The following is a 16,445-nucleotide window of genomic DNA, read 5'->3' on the forward strand; positions in this document are numbered from 1 at the left end:
AAAGTCCACAGCTTTTTCCCCACTCAGTTACTTTCAAATCCCACAGCGGAGGATGCCTGCAGGATCTGGGATGACTTGAGAAGGGGCCTCTGGCTTTCTCTTGCCAAATCTGATCTGAATCCCAGATTGGGTTCTTGGTGTTAACCCTGATAATCAACATTGCAGAGAACAATCTGTTTACAGCGGACTTCTGCTTGTTAATCTGGACCTCTCTTATTATTATTATTATATTTTAAATCTCTGCATCTTTTTTAACAATATCTTGCTTTTCAGTCATGGAACTCAAGTCATAGATACCTTTTCCTGCATCTTCATGTATTATCTTCACATACACCCTCTGCTCGATGGGAAATAGCTTAGTTCTCTCTTGTTCTGCTCTAGCTGCTATTTAGAGTCTGAATTTACAAAATGACTCTCGAGAGACGTGTGGCCCAGGGGCAGGTTCCAAAACCCGTCGCTACCGTTTTGCTCGTGGGCACACGTCCACTTGTGTGTGCGCACAACACTTCTGCGCATGCCCAGAAGTGTCCGGATGGGTGGGCGGAGCCTCCCACCACCGCCGCTACCAGTTCGCCGGACCCAGGGCAAACTGATAGCAACCCACCACTGATTTGGCCCAAAGGAACAGAGAGAAGGCGATGGTTATACCAGTCTTGCTCCTTTGGTAGAGCAATATCATTGGGTGAACCACTCATAAATGATCAAGAACAAACAGTTGGAAGACCAACAGTTGACAGTCATGAGAAGAGGAATGGGTTGAAGAGTGGACAAGGGTAGTAAAAGAAGTGACCGTTGCTTGGACCTCAAAGGTTGAACACTCCGTGAAAATGGTTGTGCTTTGACTTGGAGACCAGGAAGCGCCGAGAATCCATTGGTAGAGAGAGATCTATTGTATGAAAAACATCTATGTGGGAAAAATCTCAGGGAGGCTGACTTAATTTATATATTGGGTTTAGATCCCTGCCCATCTCGCAACAAGCCATAGACTTCAAGCAATGGAGGGGGTCTTGACCTCCCTTCTGGCCAAATATAAATATGCTGAGAGATTTTGGATCCTGTGTGCAAAGCAAGGGTCCTTGCCAGGTCAAGGCTTGGAAAAGTCAGTGGGCAGAAATTTTAGGTTTCCTGCAATGAAAATTGTTCTAAAAAAGATGGAAGAGAGGAAGCCACAGGGCTACAGAAAGGAGGCCGCCTCAGATGAAGGAGACCAAAGCATCTATTATGTAAGATCAACCAACTTCCTTGAGATTCCACCAATTATTGCCTCCCTGAGTTACAAAAGTCCAGCATTTCAGGAGGTTCTGTATTCTTGCCAACATACATTGAAATTTAACACATTTCTTTTAATCGTTTGATTTGAGGATTTCACTTTTCTAACACTCTCCTGTTCTCTTGGCCAAATGTCCTCTTGTTGACAGATGGCCTCTGTTCAGTTTCAGATGAAACGAATTCTCTGGATTCTTCTTTGAATGCAAATTGAAGATGGAATATGCCTTAAATCAATAAATTTATTGACTGAAGTTCTTTGTGATGAAAGCTCTTATTGGGGAAAAGAATGCATTGAATTCTGACCAGATTTTGCTTATGGGCAAAATCCAGAATTTGACCCAGTCTCGTGAATGGTGGATGCCTTTTTGAGTAAACACGTGATTTCCATCTTGAGGTGACCAAGGAGATTTCGACACAGCCAAGCATCTAGGACAGACTTTGTGAAGAGGGCTGGAACTCTGGTCTGGGCCATTTCACAAACTCTGTGAAGGGTTGCCAAATTGGTTTCTTACCAAATAAAAATGCTTTTTCTAAACTTGCTCCGTCAGAGCCTTTCCCCATTCTTCATCGCCAAAGCTACTGTCAACATGACTCCTTGGATATCCTTCCTCCTCAACCCAACCATCATTTTCTCCTTGGTTTTACTGCTGCTATTAGCAGGTCTATTTCTAAGCAACCTCCACAAATCACCTCGTATGCCTCCGGGACCTATCCCGCTCCCTATCATTGGCAATTTGCATTTGATAAATATTAAAAGGCAAGATGTCTCATTTATGAAGGTAAGGAGCAAAGGGGTGGTTGGTAAGACCTTCTGTTATCAGCAGGAATGACCAGGATGGTTATCTAAGACTTTGCAGGTTGAGAAGTAAAGTTATGGAGATGTAACAGTATAGTTAGACCTTGGTTTGATTTAAATCGTGGTTGGTTTATTTTGGTCTAAGTCCTATTTAAACCTTTGGTTTAAGTCATATTTTGGATTGATTTGAATCGTATTTAAAAGCTCAGTTTCTGCTCCTAATATTCATATTGGCCTGGGGATAAATTAAATCTGTATGGGTGGGTACAGTTGTACTACAGCTGCTATGCTATAGACACATCATGCTTGCTTATGTAATCAGTTCTATTGATTACAATAGAAAATACTAGTGCCAGAGTATGGTCCCACAGCATTTAGGAAGTCATATCTCCCAAAATAACACTTTTTTAAAAATGTTTTTAATTGTTTTGTCATTGCTTTTAATTATGGGGCCAAATATATATATATCTTTTTAATTGTATTTTAATGTTTGTAGTTTATGTTTTTACTTTGGCTGTACACCGCCCTGAGTCCTCAGGGAGAAGGACGGTATATAAATTTGATATAAAATAAAAAATAAAATACTCTTGCTTGCAGACGATGAAAAAGTTCCCAGCAGAGAAGGCACATTGTGGTCAAATAGGAACGTGTGTTCATACCTTAAACAGGGGCAGATTTTCATCCCTTTTATTGGATGAACGAAATGTTCTCAACGACAAGTGAATTTTTTTTTTATTTCGTGCTGAGCTTTTTTCCAAAACAATTTTTAAAAAACCCAAACAAACCCAACCCAGAAATGAGCTATTAGCAAAATTTAACAAGAACAGAATCGATGATTAACGTCAACAAGCAAGACCAAGCAATTTTTCAATATCATGAAAAACCTAGGCATATCATCTGGAATTTTTTGAGCCCTCCTATGCCAAGTCTAAAAACAGGCAGTTACTAGCTATACCTGCTTTTCAATCAATCAATCAATCAGTTTATTATTACAGTCATAGATCAGAGACCAGAACAAGTAAAAACACTCAGTAAATTTACAATTAAAAGTTCTAGTATAAAATGATAAATAACAACTAAAATCTATGATAAAATCCAGCCTGTCAATTATACATGGTCTAACTAACTATACTAAAATTACAATCCATAAACTGTGTGGCCCGTAGTCAGTTTAATACTAAAAGGGAAAGGAATAAGCAGTGCAAAGGGTTTGCCACATTTGTTATGTAACATAATTGCTTTAAAATTTGCTTTGCATTTCAAGGAGTGTTAATCCCCACCAAATGCCGTGTGAATTGGTGCTCCTAGTATTGATGTCTCTCTGTAAACCCAACTTTAAAGCAGTTTCACAGGTTGTGTTATTGCTCTGACAGAAGAGTAACTATCTTCTTTAGAAGTTCCCCTGGTTGTAGAAGGGGTGCGTGTATCAAAGAGCCTTGGTGGCACAGCAGACTAAAGTGCTGTTAAGTAACACCAGCTGCCTGCAATTACTGCAAGTTCAAATCTCACCAGGCTCAAGGTTGACTCAGCCTTCCATCCTTTCGAGGTAGGTAAAATGAGGACCCGGATTGTGGGGGAAATAAGCTAACTTTGTATAAAAAAGAACACCGCTGGGGGGGGGGGGCGAAAGCCCTACTAAGCAGGTATATACAAAAGTATGAAGGCTATTGCTTAACGCATTGTAAGCTGCCCTGAGTCTCCGGAGACAGGCGGCATATATAAATCAAACTAATAAATAAATAATAAATAAATAAATAAATAAATCAGGCAGTGTACTATGTTGCTTGCATTAGGAGGATTGTATCGGGTGAAATGCTCCTGGTTCGGATTGGATCGCCCGATCCGGTAGCGATAGCAGCAGGTGGTTTGGAGAACCGGTAGCAAAAATCCGTCTCCCCCCCCCCCACATGCCCAGCTGAGCTGGGCAATCAAAGGCTTTTTTTTTTAACTTTTAAAAGCATTTTTTCTACAACCTAGAGGTTGTAGAAAAAATGCTTTTAAAAGTTAAAAAAAAAAAGCCTCTGATGATCGCACGGCTCAGCTGGGATCGTCAGAGGCTTTTAAAAGCATTTTTTTTTTTACAACTTCTTCGGCTGAAGAGATTGTAGAAAAAATGCTTTTAAAAGTAAAAAAAAAAAAAGATTGTGCGCCACAGCTGATCACCCCCCCCCCCATGTGCTGTTCTACTTACCGCATGCCTCCTTTTGGCATGCACTGCGCATTTGCTCAGCCAGCGAACCGGTAGTAAACCAGTTCAGATTTCACCACTGGGTTGTATGCCAAATAAATACACAAATCAGGGCCAGCCAGCTGGGCTTCCATGCATCCCGTAAATAGAACACAAGCAGAGAATTGGAGGTTTAAGCTCTCCCTTAAAAGAGCAGAGAGAGTGATGGGAAGATGTTTCCCCATCTGAAACTTTAGACAACACTGGCCAGGAGAGGCCAAAGTTTGATGTGATATCACACAGCTTTCTCTCAGTGGGACCTGGGTCCATCCATCTAACTTTCCACAACAGCTTCCAGGAAGATCATAAGAAGACCTGATGACCACAGACTTCGATTGTTCCCAATGCAATGCAATCAACTCAGAGGGGGGACATTTATCATGACATAGGAGAATGTTCTTCATCTATCCAGAGAGGTTCAGGAGGTGGGTCCTTCAGAGAGAGACTTCTTGGACGCTGGTGGTGGGGTCTTCACCCAAGGAAACTCAGTTGGCTTCTTCCTCGCCTTGGTTTAGACTTCAAGGGCTGCTTTCTTTCACAGTAGATCTCGTAGAAGAGGAGCCAAACATCTGAAGGAGTTCGGTAACCTCTTTTCCAACTAACCAAATTTATCAGTCTTTGAATCTTATGACTTTTCATAACATTTGTTAGGCTATTAGATTCCTTACAGACTTCCAACGCTCAGCCATGGTAGGTGATGGGTTCTGAACGTCTTCTCATCCACTTCCTCCTCCAGCTTTCCAAAACCTACGGCCCCGTCTTCACGTTCCATTTGGGTCCAGAGAAGATTGTGGTGCTGGTTGGCTATGAGGCGGTGAAAGAGGCCCTCCTGAGCAAGGGAAATGAGTTTATCGACAGGCCTCCGATCCCCATATTCTTAAAGATCCAGCACGAGAACGGTAACCATACTTGGGAATAAATAAGATAGCTGATCTTTAGAGTCCAACCTTCCAAAGATGCAACTGAAGGAAAGTAGGGGAGGTGGCAGAATCAAAGTGCTCGTCCTTTACATGTTTTTTTTTAAATGTATATATTGTGCTTTTTTTAAAAAAAAAAAAATCCCTGGGAATCAGAGAAAACTTGGGAAACCATACTTGAGGGACACTCCAATTATCGTGCAACTAAACACCCTTTAGTTCTTGAAGATACGCAACATACATACATATTTGGTCTTAGCATCAAGGCAAGGGAGATAGGAGAAGCTGGTCAGCCAAGATGGCTCTTGAACAGGAGGAGTTGGGCTGGAGATCACCCTGCATTGACCATCTTTTAGTAGTCATTTCCCTTGAGGCAACCATTCTTGGTTCCATCATTGGTTGAAAGGTTTCTGCTGTTAGATAGGCTCTGATTTCTGGTCCGCTTCATTCCCGTTTCTTCTCTGCTGCGTGGAGCTAGTAAGGAGAGAAATAAGGCTGACCAATTATAGGAGACCTTTGAGGGAATTCACTTCTATGAGATGCGATCCTCCTTTTGATGGGATATGAATGAAAGGAGTGTGTTCCTCAGGTCTGTTCTTCTCCATTGGAGAACTGTGGAAGAACACCCGTCGATTCACCTTGACTACGATGCGGGATCTCGGGATGGGCACCTCACTGATCGAAGGAAAGATCCTCGAAGAGCTCAATTTCCTGGTTGAGAGGGTCAACTCCTTTAAAGGTGAGACACTTCTTCCGTTCTTCATCCTGGGTTCTTCTACTTCCTTCGTCTGCTCTTTGAATCATCTTCTATTCTTCTTTCTTTTTTCAGGCGAGCCTTTTGCATTGAAGACCTTCGCTGAAGCTCCAACCAACATCACCTTCACCATCCTCTTTGGAGAAAGGTTTGACTACGCCGACCCAACTTTCACCACGCTCTTAAGAAACATCTCTGAAGTGATGAGTCTTCTGGGAGATCCGGCCTTACATGTAAGATGGCCTTTCCTTATTTTTCCTAGCAAAGGGCAAAAGGCATTCAGAGAGATCCCAAAGGGGCTTTTCTCAAGAGGCAATTGGACTTTCTGGGTTTTTTCTTTGAAGACATGTCACTTCTCATCCAAGAAGCTTCTTCAGCTCTGACTGGATGGTGGGGAATGGAAGGATTTATACTCCTTGCAGACAGAGCTGGTCATTTGCATCCTTTTTAGAGAGTCGTTGAGGCCACTTGGAGGTTTATCTGCAATAGTTGCAAGAAGTCTCCCCCACCCATTTGCTCTACTCAGGTGACACGTGTTTACACAGATAAACCTCCAAGTAGCCTCAATGGCTCTCTAAAAGAATGCAAATGACCAGCTGTCTGCCCACGTAGTTAATATTAAATGCAAAATAGTTCCAAAAAATGAACAGATTTTATTAAAACAGCTGAGAATTAACTCATTCTCAGCTTATTCCAAATTAATTGAAAGCAAAATCCTCAAAACACCATTCTTCAGTTTATCTCTGACCTTGGGATAATTAGGCAAACTGCCAAAGGCTTTTCTTGGCAACAGTTCAGGAACAGAAGATGCTGACGAGAAAGAAATACATCCAAACACGAAGCAAATCTCTCAACGGTTGTTTTCTGGCAAAGAGGCCAAGAGCATTGCTGGTCTTTTAAGCCTTATGGGAGGGGCCAATCATCTCCTGGCCTTACTCCCGAGTCGTCCCTTTTGCTTTAACTGCTCTTGCCTTCTGGCAGCTCTTCTCATGCGTGCACTAGGAACAGGTTCCTCCTGTTCCTCTGCCTCTCTACTGTCAGCCTCTGGAGGCTCCGGAGTCCACGCATCGCTCCCCGATGGCCCCGGCCCCATCTCTGCTTCCGACGCAGAGCCCTCATCTGGGCCTTCCCCGGACTCCAGGACTGGCCCATGTTCTTCCTCAGCCTCCTCACTGTCCGACTCCGCTGCCAGCTCTGCAGGCTGCTGGTGGATCACAACAACATCATTTTGCAGCAATGAATCTATTAAAAATCGCAAGGGAGAAGTATATATGGGTAGTCCTCAATTTACGGCCTCAGTTGGAACCAGAACATCTGTCGTTAAGCGATGCAGTCTTTAAATGAGCCAAACCTGCTTCTTAAAAGCTTTTGGCTGCAATTATTCAGTGAATCCGGCTTCCCTTATTGACTCTGCTTAAAAGGAAACAGCAGGGAAGGTCCCAAATGGTTGATGGTGCAACCGTCAAACTACACACTGGTTACTAACTAGCACATGAATCAACACGTGGGGAGGCTGCAGTGGTTTTTAAGCACAAGGAACGGACTTAAGCCACGTTTTTTTCAACACGGGGAGGGCGATGTTACGATCATCAGAAAGAAATCAGAAAGCTTCACGAGAGACACAGGTTTTTATTGATTGGTTGAATTTATCTGCCACTCATCTCGCCCCACCAAGGTGTAAGGAGGCAGTGAAGGGGAACCTCAGCGTTTATCCGCAGTCTACCTTTTGCCACCAGGGGATGGGGGTCACCGAAAACAGCATCCGCATCATGCCCAAACAGAAAGCTGCTTGGTGTATCTGGCAATAGCCGGAAGGGATTGAATGGTCTGACGCATCCAAACCAGTGCTGAAATTCAATTTTTTTTTACTACTGGTTTTGTGGGCGTGGCTTGGTGGGTGTGGGAGGGGAAGGATATTGCAAAATCTCCATTCCCACCCCACTCTGGGGCCAGCCAGAGGTGGTATTTGCCGGTTCTCCAAACTACTCAAAATTTCCTCTACCGGTTCTGCAGAACCTGTCAGAACCTGCTGGATTTCACCCCTGATCCAAACTCAACTTCCATATGACATATCAGGTTTCAAACCCTCCCGGTTCTGTTGGGCAAGGAAGCAAGGCTGGAAAAATTGGAGTCATCTTTTCCAGGCAGAGCAAGAAAAATGTTTTTACCCGGAGCTAAAACATGGGCGGAACCTCCCAGCTGCGACTCTCTACACGTGAGCAGAGCACGCTCTCCATTCCTGCCAGTCAGTCCCTTGGCCAAATTTGGTTTGCTCTGCGCATTCCTCCCAGGGAGATACAATCGCCCAGCCCGGCTGATGTTTTTAAATTAAACCCAAATGTGACAAAAAGGAACACCACCACCCCCGCCCGCTCTCTTTTTTATTATTCATTTGGAACTTTGCTTTGTGCTACAAGGCTCCAGAGGGGGAAAATGTGCCTCCAGGCCTCCTGAAATGCAAAGAGGAGGGCTGACTTCTCCTAAATTTGAAGAGCAGCTTCTTTTGCCAAGGTTGCTCCAAGCCATGACAAGATGGCAGGGACCACAAGGGGGGAATATCCAAACGTGCCTTCTACCAATTGATCAGTCAGTCACATCTGCAACACATCGCAAATTCCAACGGAGGAGAATATTTGTAGCTCAGGGTTGAAATGAAGGGTCCTTGGTGCTCTCTGAGCTTGGTGGTGTTTGTTGTGACCCCGACTCCCGAGCCTGTCCTAACAGAGGAGGAGGACTCAGAAGGTGATGGGGAGGAACTGACAAGGCCTCCCTCTCCAGGACCCTCCTCTCTGGCAATGCCTCAGGTTCCATCCGAAGGCCAGGAGGAACAGCCTGGGATGTGCCAGGAGGAAGGCATATCGGAGCATCAATTGATAGGGAGCGAGGATGATGAATCCTGGCTTGATCCCAGGCAGCGTCGGAGGGAGGAGCGTGCGCAGCAACGGAAGAGGCGTGGGAGGGCCAGAGATTGAGCTGAGTCACGGAGCCACGCCCCACCAGGAATAAAAGTGGGTGGGATTGCTCTTCAGGCTTTGTGACGGACAAAGTTAAGCCCTGAAAGTCACATTGTGATCTCTGAAATTCGGCTTGGATATATTTTGGACTGAACATTGACTAAACTCTTGTCTCGTGAATAATTTGTTGCTCCTGGAACGGACTGAAGATAAGTCCTCTTCTGCTTTATGGGAGTGGAAACGGTCTTGGCAGGCATTCGGCAGTTTGCTGCCAAAACCTTGGTCTGCCAAGAATTCTAATCTGTTTACCTAATAAAATATTGGCAGGCGTGCTTGGTATTACGTTTGCCTGTGTGAGGAAGGGGGACAGAACAGTTTTCTTGCAGACTTTTCATCACCAAACTAGATAACATCATCAATGCTAGAAGGGAGTGGGGGTTGCACTTATGATCTAACCTAGTTTGAGTAATGAAACGCCTGCAAGGAAACCACCAAACTCAGAGAGCACCGAGGAGCCTTCCCTTTGCAAAAGTCTGCTTCTTGCTTCAGAAAGAAACGCTTGTGGATAGAGAGATGCGCAGAGGAGCAACCCAAATAAGAGGCTTGGAAAAGCTGCCTGGAAGGAAAGGAGAAAATTTCAGGGCTTTGGAAACTGAGGAAACAGGGACACCTCCTCTCTCCCCCTTCAGGGCCTCTAGATGTGTTGGCATTGACTCACCAGTTCCCATCCAGAAAGCAGAAAGAGAATGGCAGGAGCCAAAATGTCATTTGGACTGGAGGTTGCGAAATGCAATTCTGGACTTGGAATGATGCATTCCGGTTATAATTTTTTCCCTTCATTCTCTTGATGGAATCCAGCATCTGCTTTGCAGAAGAAAAGGACCAGCCCTTCCAAGCTCTCCCATTTTCCTCCTGGTTTACTTGGATGCAGGTTCGGCCCCATCAATTTTCAACCCCATTAATAATTTCTGGAATGTCCAGAATAATTCTTTGTTTAAATGCTAAAGATCAGGGATAAATCTGTTGCACTCTCATGTTTGGCTCCGACTCCTTTGTGCTCTACCAGATTTCTAAAAATGCCATTATAAAATTTTGCTGTTTTTTTTTAATTGCTCCCTTTTCAAAAGAAATTTCATTGCTGTCTTTTTGTTGTTTTCCCCCTCCATAAAGTCTTTTTTTTCTTTTTCAGATTTACATTTATGGATTCTGTCTAGATTAGAAAAAGCCGGTAGCTCCTCCTAAAAGCAAAAAATTATTTGCTGATTTTTTTAAAAAAACAGATAAGGAGAATAGCTGCTCTTCGTACCTTCAAAATGTTGAATTAAAATGTGGGCCTTTCCATAGGAAAGGATTTCCATAGTTAAAACTCTGAAGCTCCCCAGCTTCTGCGCAAATCTAAAAACGAAGACCCTAAAAATATTGACTAAAAGAAATTTAGGCACCCCCTAAATAAACAGAAAAAGGGATGCAGTGGCTCAGTGGCTAAGATGCTGAGCTTGTCAATCGAAAGGTCGGCAGTTCAGCAGTTCGAATCCCTAGTACTGCATAAGGGGGTGAGCTCCCATGACTTGTCCCAGTTCCTGCCAACCTAGCAGTTCGAAAGCAGGTAAAAAATGCAAGTAGAAAAAATAGGGACCACCTTTGGTAAGAAAGTAACAGCGTTCCGTGCGCCTTTGGCGTTGAGTCATGCCGGCCACATGACCACAGAGACGTCTTTGGACAGCGCTGGCTCTTCGGCTTTGAAATGGAGATGAGCACCGCCCCCTAGAGTCGGGAACGACCAGCACATATGTGCGAGGGGAACCTTTACCTTTACCTTTTAAATGAACAGACATCATCACTGTAACATCGTCGTTCCCATCTATGGGTTTTTGTCTTGATTTATTTGCTCTTTTCCAGCTGTATAACGTCTATCCGTTCCTTGGATTCCTTCTCAAACCCCATAAGATGATCTTGAAAAGGATTGAAGAAACCTGCACCATCATCGAAAAATACATGCGAGCCAGCAAGGAGACGCTCAGCAGGAACCAGCTGCAAAACTACATCGACTCCATGCTCTTTAAACAGCAACAAGAGGTTGGCGCTTTTGTCTCCTCCGTTAGGAGGTCACAGAAAACTTAACGGCATCCTAAAATAATTTTCCATGAGGTGTATAGGATTACAATTCTTCTTTCTCTTTCTCTTTTTTCTTTCCCCCTCTCTCTTTCTCTCCCTCTTTCTTTCTCTCTTTCTTTTTCTTTCTTTCCCTCTCTCTCCTCTCTCTCCCCTCTCTTTTTCTTTCTTTCTCCCTTTTTTCTTTCTTTCTCTCTCTTTTTATTTTTTTCTCTCTTTCTTTTTCTCTCTCTTTCTCTCCTTTCTCTTTTTCTTTCTCTCTCTTTATGTTTTTCTCTTTCTCCTTTCTTTCTCTCTTTCTCTTTATTTCTTTCTTTCTCTCTCTCTCTCTTTCTTTCTCTCTCTCTCTTTATGTCTTTCTTTCTTTCTCTTTCTCTTTTTCTCTTTCTCTCTTTCTCTCTCTCTTTCACACACACCCCAGTCTGCCTTCCCAGTCCACCTTCTTTTCTTTGATCAAACCAATTTTTGCCTCTTGTGTTTAAGGGAGAGAATGGCAAGAAGAACTCATTTCACAACCCCAATATCGTGGCCTCGGTTCTTGACCTTGTCATGGCTGGGACGGAGACCACGGCCACCACTCTGCAGTGGGCCGCCCTGATGATGATGAAGTACCCTGAGATTCAGAGTAAGCTAGAATTCTCTTTTGCTAAGACACCTTGTTTGGGCTGAGTTAGGGGGAGGCTGATCCCCGCAAGTCGCAAGTCACCTAGGAGAGGCTGTTGAGACAGGTTTATCCCTCCCACTGTCAGTGGCACCCAGGAGAAAATTGCAAATCCAAGTAGCCAGAAACAGCTCCAAACCAGTCAATGGCCACAGAGTCTCTGACCTGGAACAGGAGAAGCAGAGATAGCAGCCGAGTTCCTCCAACGTTTAGAAGGTGGTTATTATGGGCTTGTGGCAGTTGTCCTTGGAGGCCAGCAGACAGAAAGCTTTGGAGCCCATCCCAACTTGCTAAGAAGGTTGGAGAGCAGCTGATCTCCTCAAGCTTTCTGTAGTTGAAGAACAAGTCAAGGAACACAGCTGCCTCCCTGGGGTTGATGAAGGAAAGGGGCTTTAGCTTCCTGGCCCTGACTTTCGGACCACTCCTCCTGCAGGGAAGGTCCAACAGGAAATCCAGCAAGTGGTTGGATCAGAACGTTTGCCGGTCTACGAAGACAGGAAACAGATGCCCTACACCAATGCCATGATTCACGAGGTCCAGCGGTTTAGTTCTATCGTGCAACATTTCCCACGCTGCACCGCCGTGGACACCCACTTCCGAGGTTACTTTATTCCAAAGGTATGACCTAGGAGGTGGTGCTCAGAGTCCCAAGTGGCAGGAGAGACGTTGGGGCCGAGGAAGCTTTGTGGAGAATGGGGATGTCCGTGAAAGGTCCATGTTATGTTGACTTAGACCAGTGTTTCTCAACCTTGGTAGCTTGAAGATGGGTGGACTTCAACTCCCAGAATCCCCCAGCCAGCAGCGCTGGCTGGGGGATTCTGGGAGTTGAAGTCCACCCATCTTCAAGCTACCAAGGTTGAGAAACACTGACTTAGACCATCCGGGTTCAGGATTCCTGCCACGAGGTCTACCTTGAACCTTCTCCTTCTTCCCTGAAAACGTGGAAGCTGGAACTCATTTCTTCACAAACTGATTTCTCAATTTGCTTCCCCTCCAGGGAACACCAGTGTTTCCTTCTCTGACATCTGTGCTTTATGACGAAACCCAGTGGGAGACTCCCTACAGGTTCAACCCCAACCATTTTCTGGATGCTGAAGGGAAGTTTCTGAAGAAAGATGCCTTCTTGCCTTTCTCAATAGGTGGGTGAAGAATAAGGGTGAAATGCTACTTTTTAAAGCATTTTTTTTTCTACCGGTTCGGGCGAACCGCCCCGAACCGGTAGTAAAAAAAATGCTTTAATTTTTTTTTAAAAAAAAGGTTCCAAGGATCAGCTGTGACAATCAGCTGTGCCACCTGATTGTGGGAATTTTTTTTTTTTTACTTTTTAAAGCATTTTTTTTTTTACTACCTATTGCCCGAACCGGTATTTTTGTATAAAGTGTGATAGTTTGTTTCTGAGCTCTCTGTGACTCTGTGAGTTTCCTGCTTGTTGCAGGGGCCATTTTGTGTGAAGTCCAGCTGCTTTTGCATTGTGTGTGAGTCAGTTGTGTAGCTTTTGTGTTATTTCTGTATAAAGTGTGATAGTTGGTTTTTCCTCGTCACATGACCACCAAGCCACGCCCACAGAACCAGTAGGGAAAATTTTTGAATTTCACCACTGGTGAAGAAGTCTTCTGTGTGAGGAGGGTCCGGGGGTCCAGGAAAGAGAGGAGATTTGCTGGGAGGTCAGTCTACAGCAGGGGTGTCCAACCTGGGCAACTTTAAGACTTGCGGATTTCAACTCCCAGAATTCCCCAGCCAGAACCCTGAGAGTTGAAAGTCCACAAATCTTAAAGTTGTTAAGGTTAGACAGTCCAGTCTACAGCTTGTCTTTTTGTGGAGGAACCAAGAGATGCTTTATGACAGAGGTCTTCAAACTTGGCAGCTTTAAGATTTGTGGACTTCAAGTCCCAGAATTCTAGGAGTTGAAGTCCACAAGTCTTAAAGCTGTCAAGTTTGAAGACCTCTGCTTTATGAGATGAAACCTATCTCTAGAAGATGAAGAGGCCCTTAATCATCAGGGGAGATAGTTTGAAGGCCACAAATTGCTCTGGTTGGAGCACCTGGATGCTGGGCAGCACCATGGATGTCTAACTGCTCCACCAGGATCTGGAACCAAAGTTGGTTGTCCAAAGCTTTACCCTTCCTCCGACCTTTGATCTCCTGGTATGCGTTACCTGTTGGGGACAATGAGTAAGAAGATGGAGGCTTTTTCTTGTTTTCTGTGAACCTCAAGAGCTCTCTAGGCTATGAGGGAGTCTCACCCTGGACCTCTGCTTCTCCAGAACAGACAACCCTCAAGTGAATCAGAGCCTTAGGAGGGCTTCAAGTTCAGGAAGACCATCCCTCTGTGCTCCAGGATGTTTTAAGGAGATGTGCCATGAAGACAATATTACAAACCTTTCTGTCTTTTCTTCATGGAGATTCTCCATCATCCTGGTCACAGTTGTCCCAAAGGTGCTTTTTCAGGAGGCAACTGGACTTTCCTGTTTTTTCTTTTGAAGACGTTTCACTTTTCATCCAAAAAGCTTCTTCACCTCTGACTGGATGGTGGGGAAACGGAAGGATTTATATTCCTTGCAGACAGCTGGTCGTTTGCATTCCCTTTAGAGAGCCCTTGAGGCCACTTGGAAGTTTGTCTGTGTCCTTTTCTGTCTTTTTTTTTAAAAAAATGACCTTGGGGTACTTGTTGCAGGTCGCAGGAACTGCCTGGGAGAAAACCTGGCCAGGATGGAGCTCTTCATCTTTGCAGTTGGATTGTTGCAAAGGTTCACATTTCAAGCCCCACCTGGAATGCGTGCAGAAGACCTGCAGCTCACGACCGAGCCTGCCTTCACTCGGAGGCCACATTCCTACTCTACCTGTGCTGTGCCCACCAACTAGCTCTGGGTTTCTCCACCGTGGCCATTTGAAGAGGCGTGGACTTCAACTCCCAGAATTCCCCAGCCGCTCTCCTGTCTCTTGATTTAATCCCATATTCTACTCTTTACCAACTACAGTAGTAATCTTACAGCAGCGTTTCTTAACCTCTGACACTTTAACAGGTGTGGACTTCAACTCCCAGCATTGCAAGTTGGGATGTGCTCCAAAACACAGCTGGCTGGGGAATTCTGGGAGTTGAAGTCCACACCTTTTAAAGTGTCCGAGGTTAAGAAGCACGGATCTAACACTGATTTAGAAGCTCTTCTGTGCAAGCGTGTTAAAGCATCTAAGGCCATTGACAAATACAGTTCTGTTATGCTTTGCAAAATACTTGGGACTGCAGTTTATTTCCAAACTGAAATTAAATTTAGAGAGGGTGCTAAATTAATGCTATTGCCATTGAAGTGTATTGCAAATGAGTGGAGCTGTTTGTATTACCATCCATTTCTTGACAAACAGAAATTATTATTTACGTATTTGGGGAATGAAATCTGTGCCATGGGTTCTGGAAAGGGTTTTGGGTTTTACAAATAAGTACAGCCCATTAAGAACATGGGAAAATAACGTGCATGATCAAAATAGTGGAAGACCCAAAATCTTGTATGTGAAAAGTGTTAACTGAACCCATATTTTAGTTGCTTAAAGTCCTGCAGCTGTGCTGGACTACACTTCTCATCATCTTTAGCAACCAACGATGGGAGATACAGCACAACATAAGTTGAAACATTGGTACATCATGTTTATTTTGTGGCTTCCGTTCTACTCCCTTTTCTCACCCACTACATCTCTTTAAACTTCGGGCCTTTTTGGAAAACTTTTGAGATGTTCTAATCTAATATTTAAATTCCCCCCCCCCCCCCATATTGATGTGGTGCTATCAGTTCCTCTCTTTCACCCTGCTGCCATCTAGTGGTACAGGAGGGTTATGACTGTCCCTTGCTCAGTTCTTAATTTCTGCTGCCCCCTTCTGGTCTCTTCATGGAACTTGTGTTTCCACAACCAGGGTGGAGTTTAGGAAAAGAGAGGAGGAGATTTGATCGATTCTGCAGAATTAATGCAGAATTAGTGACTGAATATTTTGCTGGCTCGAAGAGGGCTCAAAAGCAGCATCTCCACAGGCAGCTCCTGAACCACAGATTGTGAGTTCTTCTGCTTGGACACGCAATTTGAGTCACTGGGAGTCGCTTAAGACCCTCAGTCTTGGTTGTGCGGTCCTGATATGAGGCTCGAGCCATGGTCGATCTTGAACTGGGTCAGCATCCAATTCTAAACTGAACTTTGGGTGGTGGGAGAACTGTGGGGTCCTTGGTGCTCTCTGAGCTTGGTTGTTTTCTTACAACCTTTCATGACCCAAACTAGGGAACATCATCAATGCTAGAAGGGAATGGGGTTTGCAGGGAGGAGGAGGAGGAGGAGGAGGAGGAGGAGGAGGAGGAGGAGGAGGAGGAGGAGGAGGAGGAGGAAATGACAATGATTTGAGAATGGCAGCATGATCTGAAAGCCAGTTATGACTTCTCAAGAACTTTGGAAGCCACCTATCTGAGCCACGGGACTCCATACATGCAGGCGCATCTACAATAGAAATGTTGGCCTGATTGTCAGTCTATGAACTAGATTGAGGTGTCCCCACAAGGACAACTTCAAGAAGCAGGATAGGAAGACAGTTGATGCTTTTGAACCTCAGTGTTGGAGAAGACTCGCGAGAAGATGATGGTTGCCCAAGAAAACAAACCAACGGACCATCAGAACAAATCAACCGGGGAGTTCACACTTGAGGCCTAGATGATCATATTGTGGGCCATTCTCCAAAGCCCTAGTTCTCTTGAGAAGTTCATAATACTGGGAAAAGTGGAA

General features: G+C 44.5%; 1 protein-coding gene across 1 annotated transcript; it reads left to right on the forward strand.

Annotated features, from left to right (window-relative positions):
- The first annotated feature begins 1,775 nt into the window (after window positions 1-1,775).
- LOC139325473 (cytochrome P450 2W1-like) lies at window positions 1,776-14,977 on the forward strand. Its single transcript, XM_070955360.1, has 9 exons — window positions 1,776-2,048; window positions 5,029-5,191; window positions 5,799-5,948; window positions 6,039-6,196; window positions 10,817-10,993; window positions 11,513-11,654; window positions 12,124-12,308; window positions 12,688-12,829; window positions 14,365-14,977. The coding sequence occupies exons 1-9, from the start codon at window positions 1,791-1,793 to the stop codon at window positions 14,550-14,552; spliced, it is 1,563 nt and encodes a 520-aa protein (XP_070811461.1). The 5' UTR covers window positions 1,776-1,790; the 3' UTR covers window positions 14,553-14,977.
- The last annotated feature ends 1,468 nt before the right edge of the window (window positions 14,978-16,445 follow it).

This window comes from Pituophis catenifer, unplaced genomic scaffold, assembly GCF_029215685.1.
Source record: "Pituophis catenifer annectens isolate HBS135680 unplaced genomic scaffold, rPitCat1.0.hap2 SCAF_16, whole genome shotgun sequence".
Taxonomy (NCBI): Eukaryota; Metazoa; Chordata; class Lepidosauria; order Squamata; family Colubridae; genus Pituophis; species Pituophis catenifer.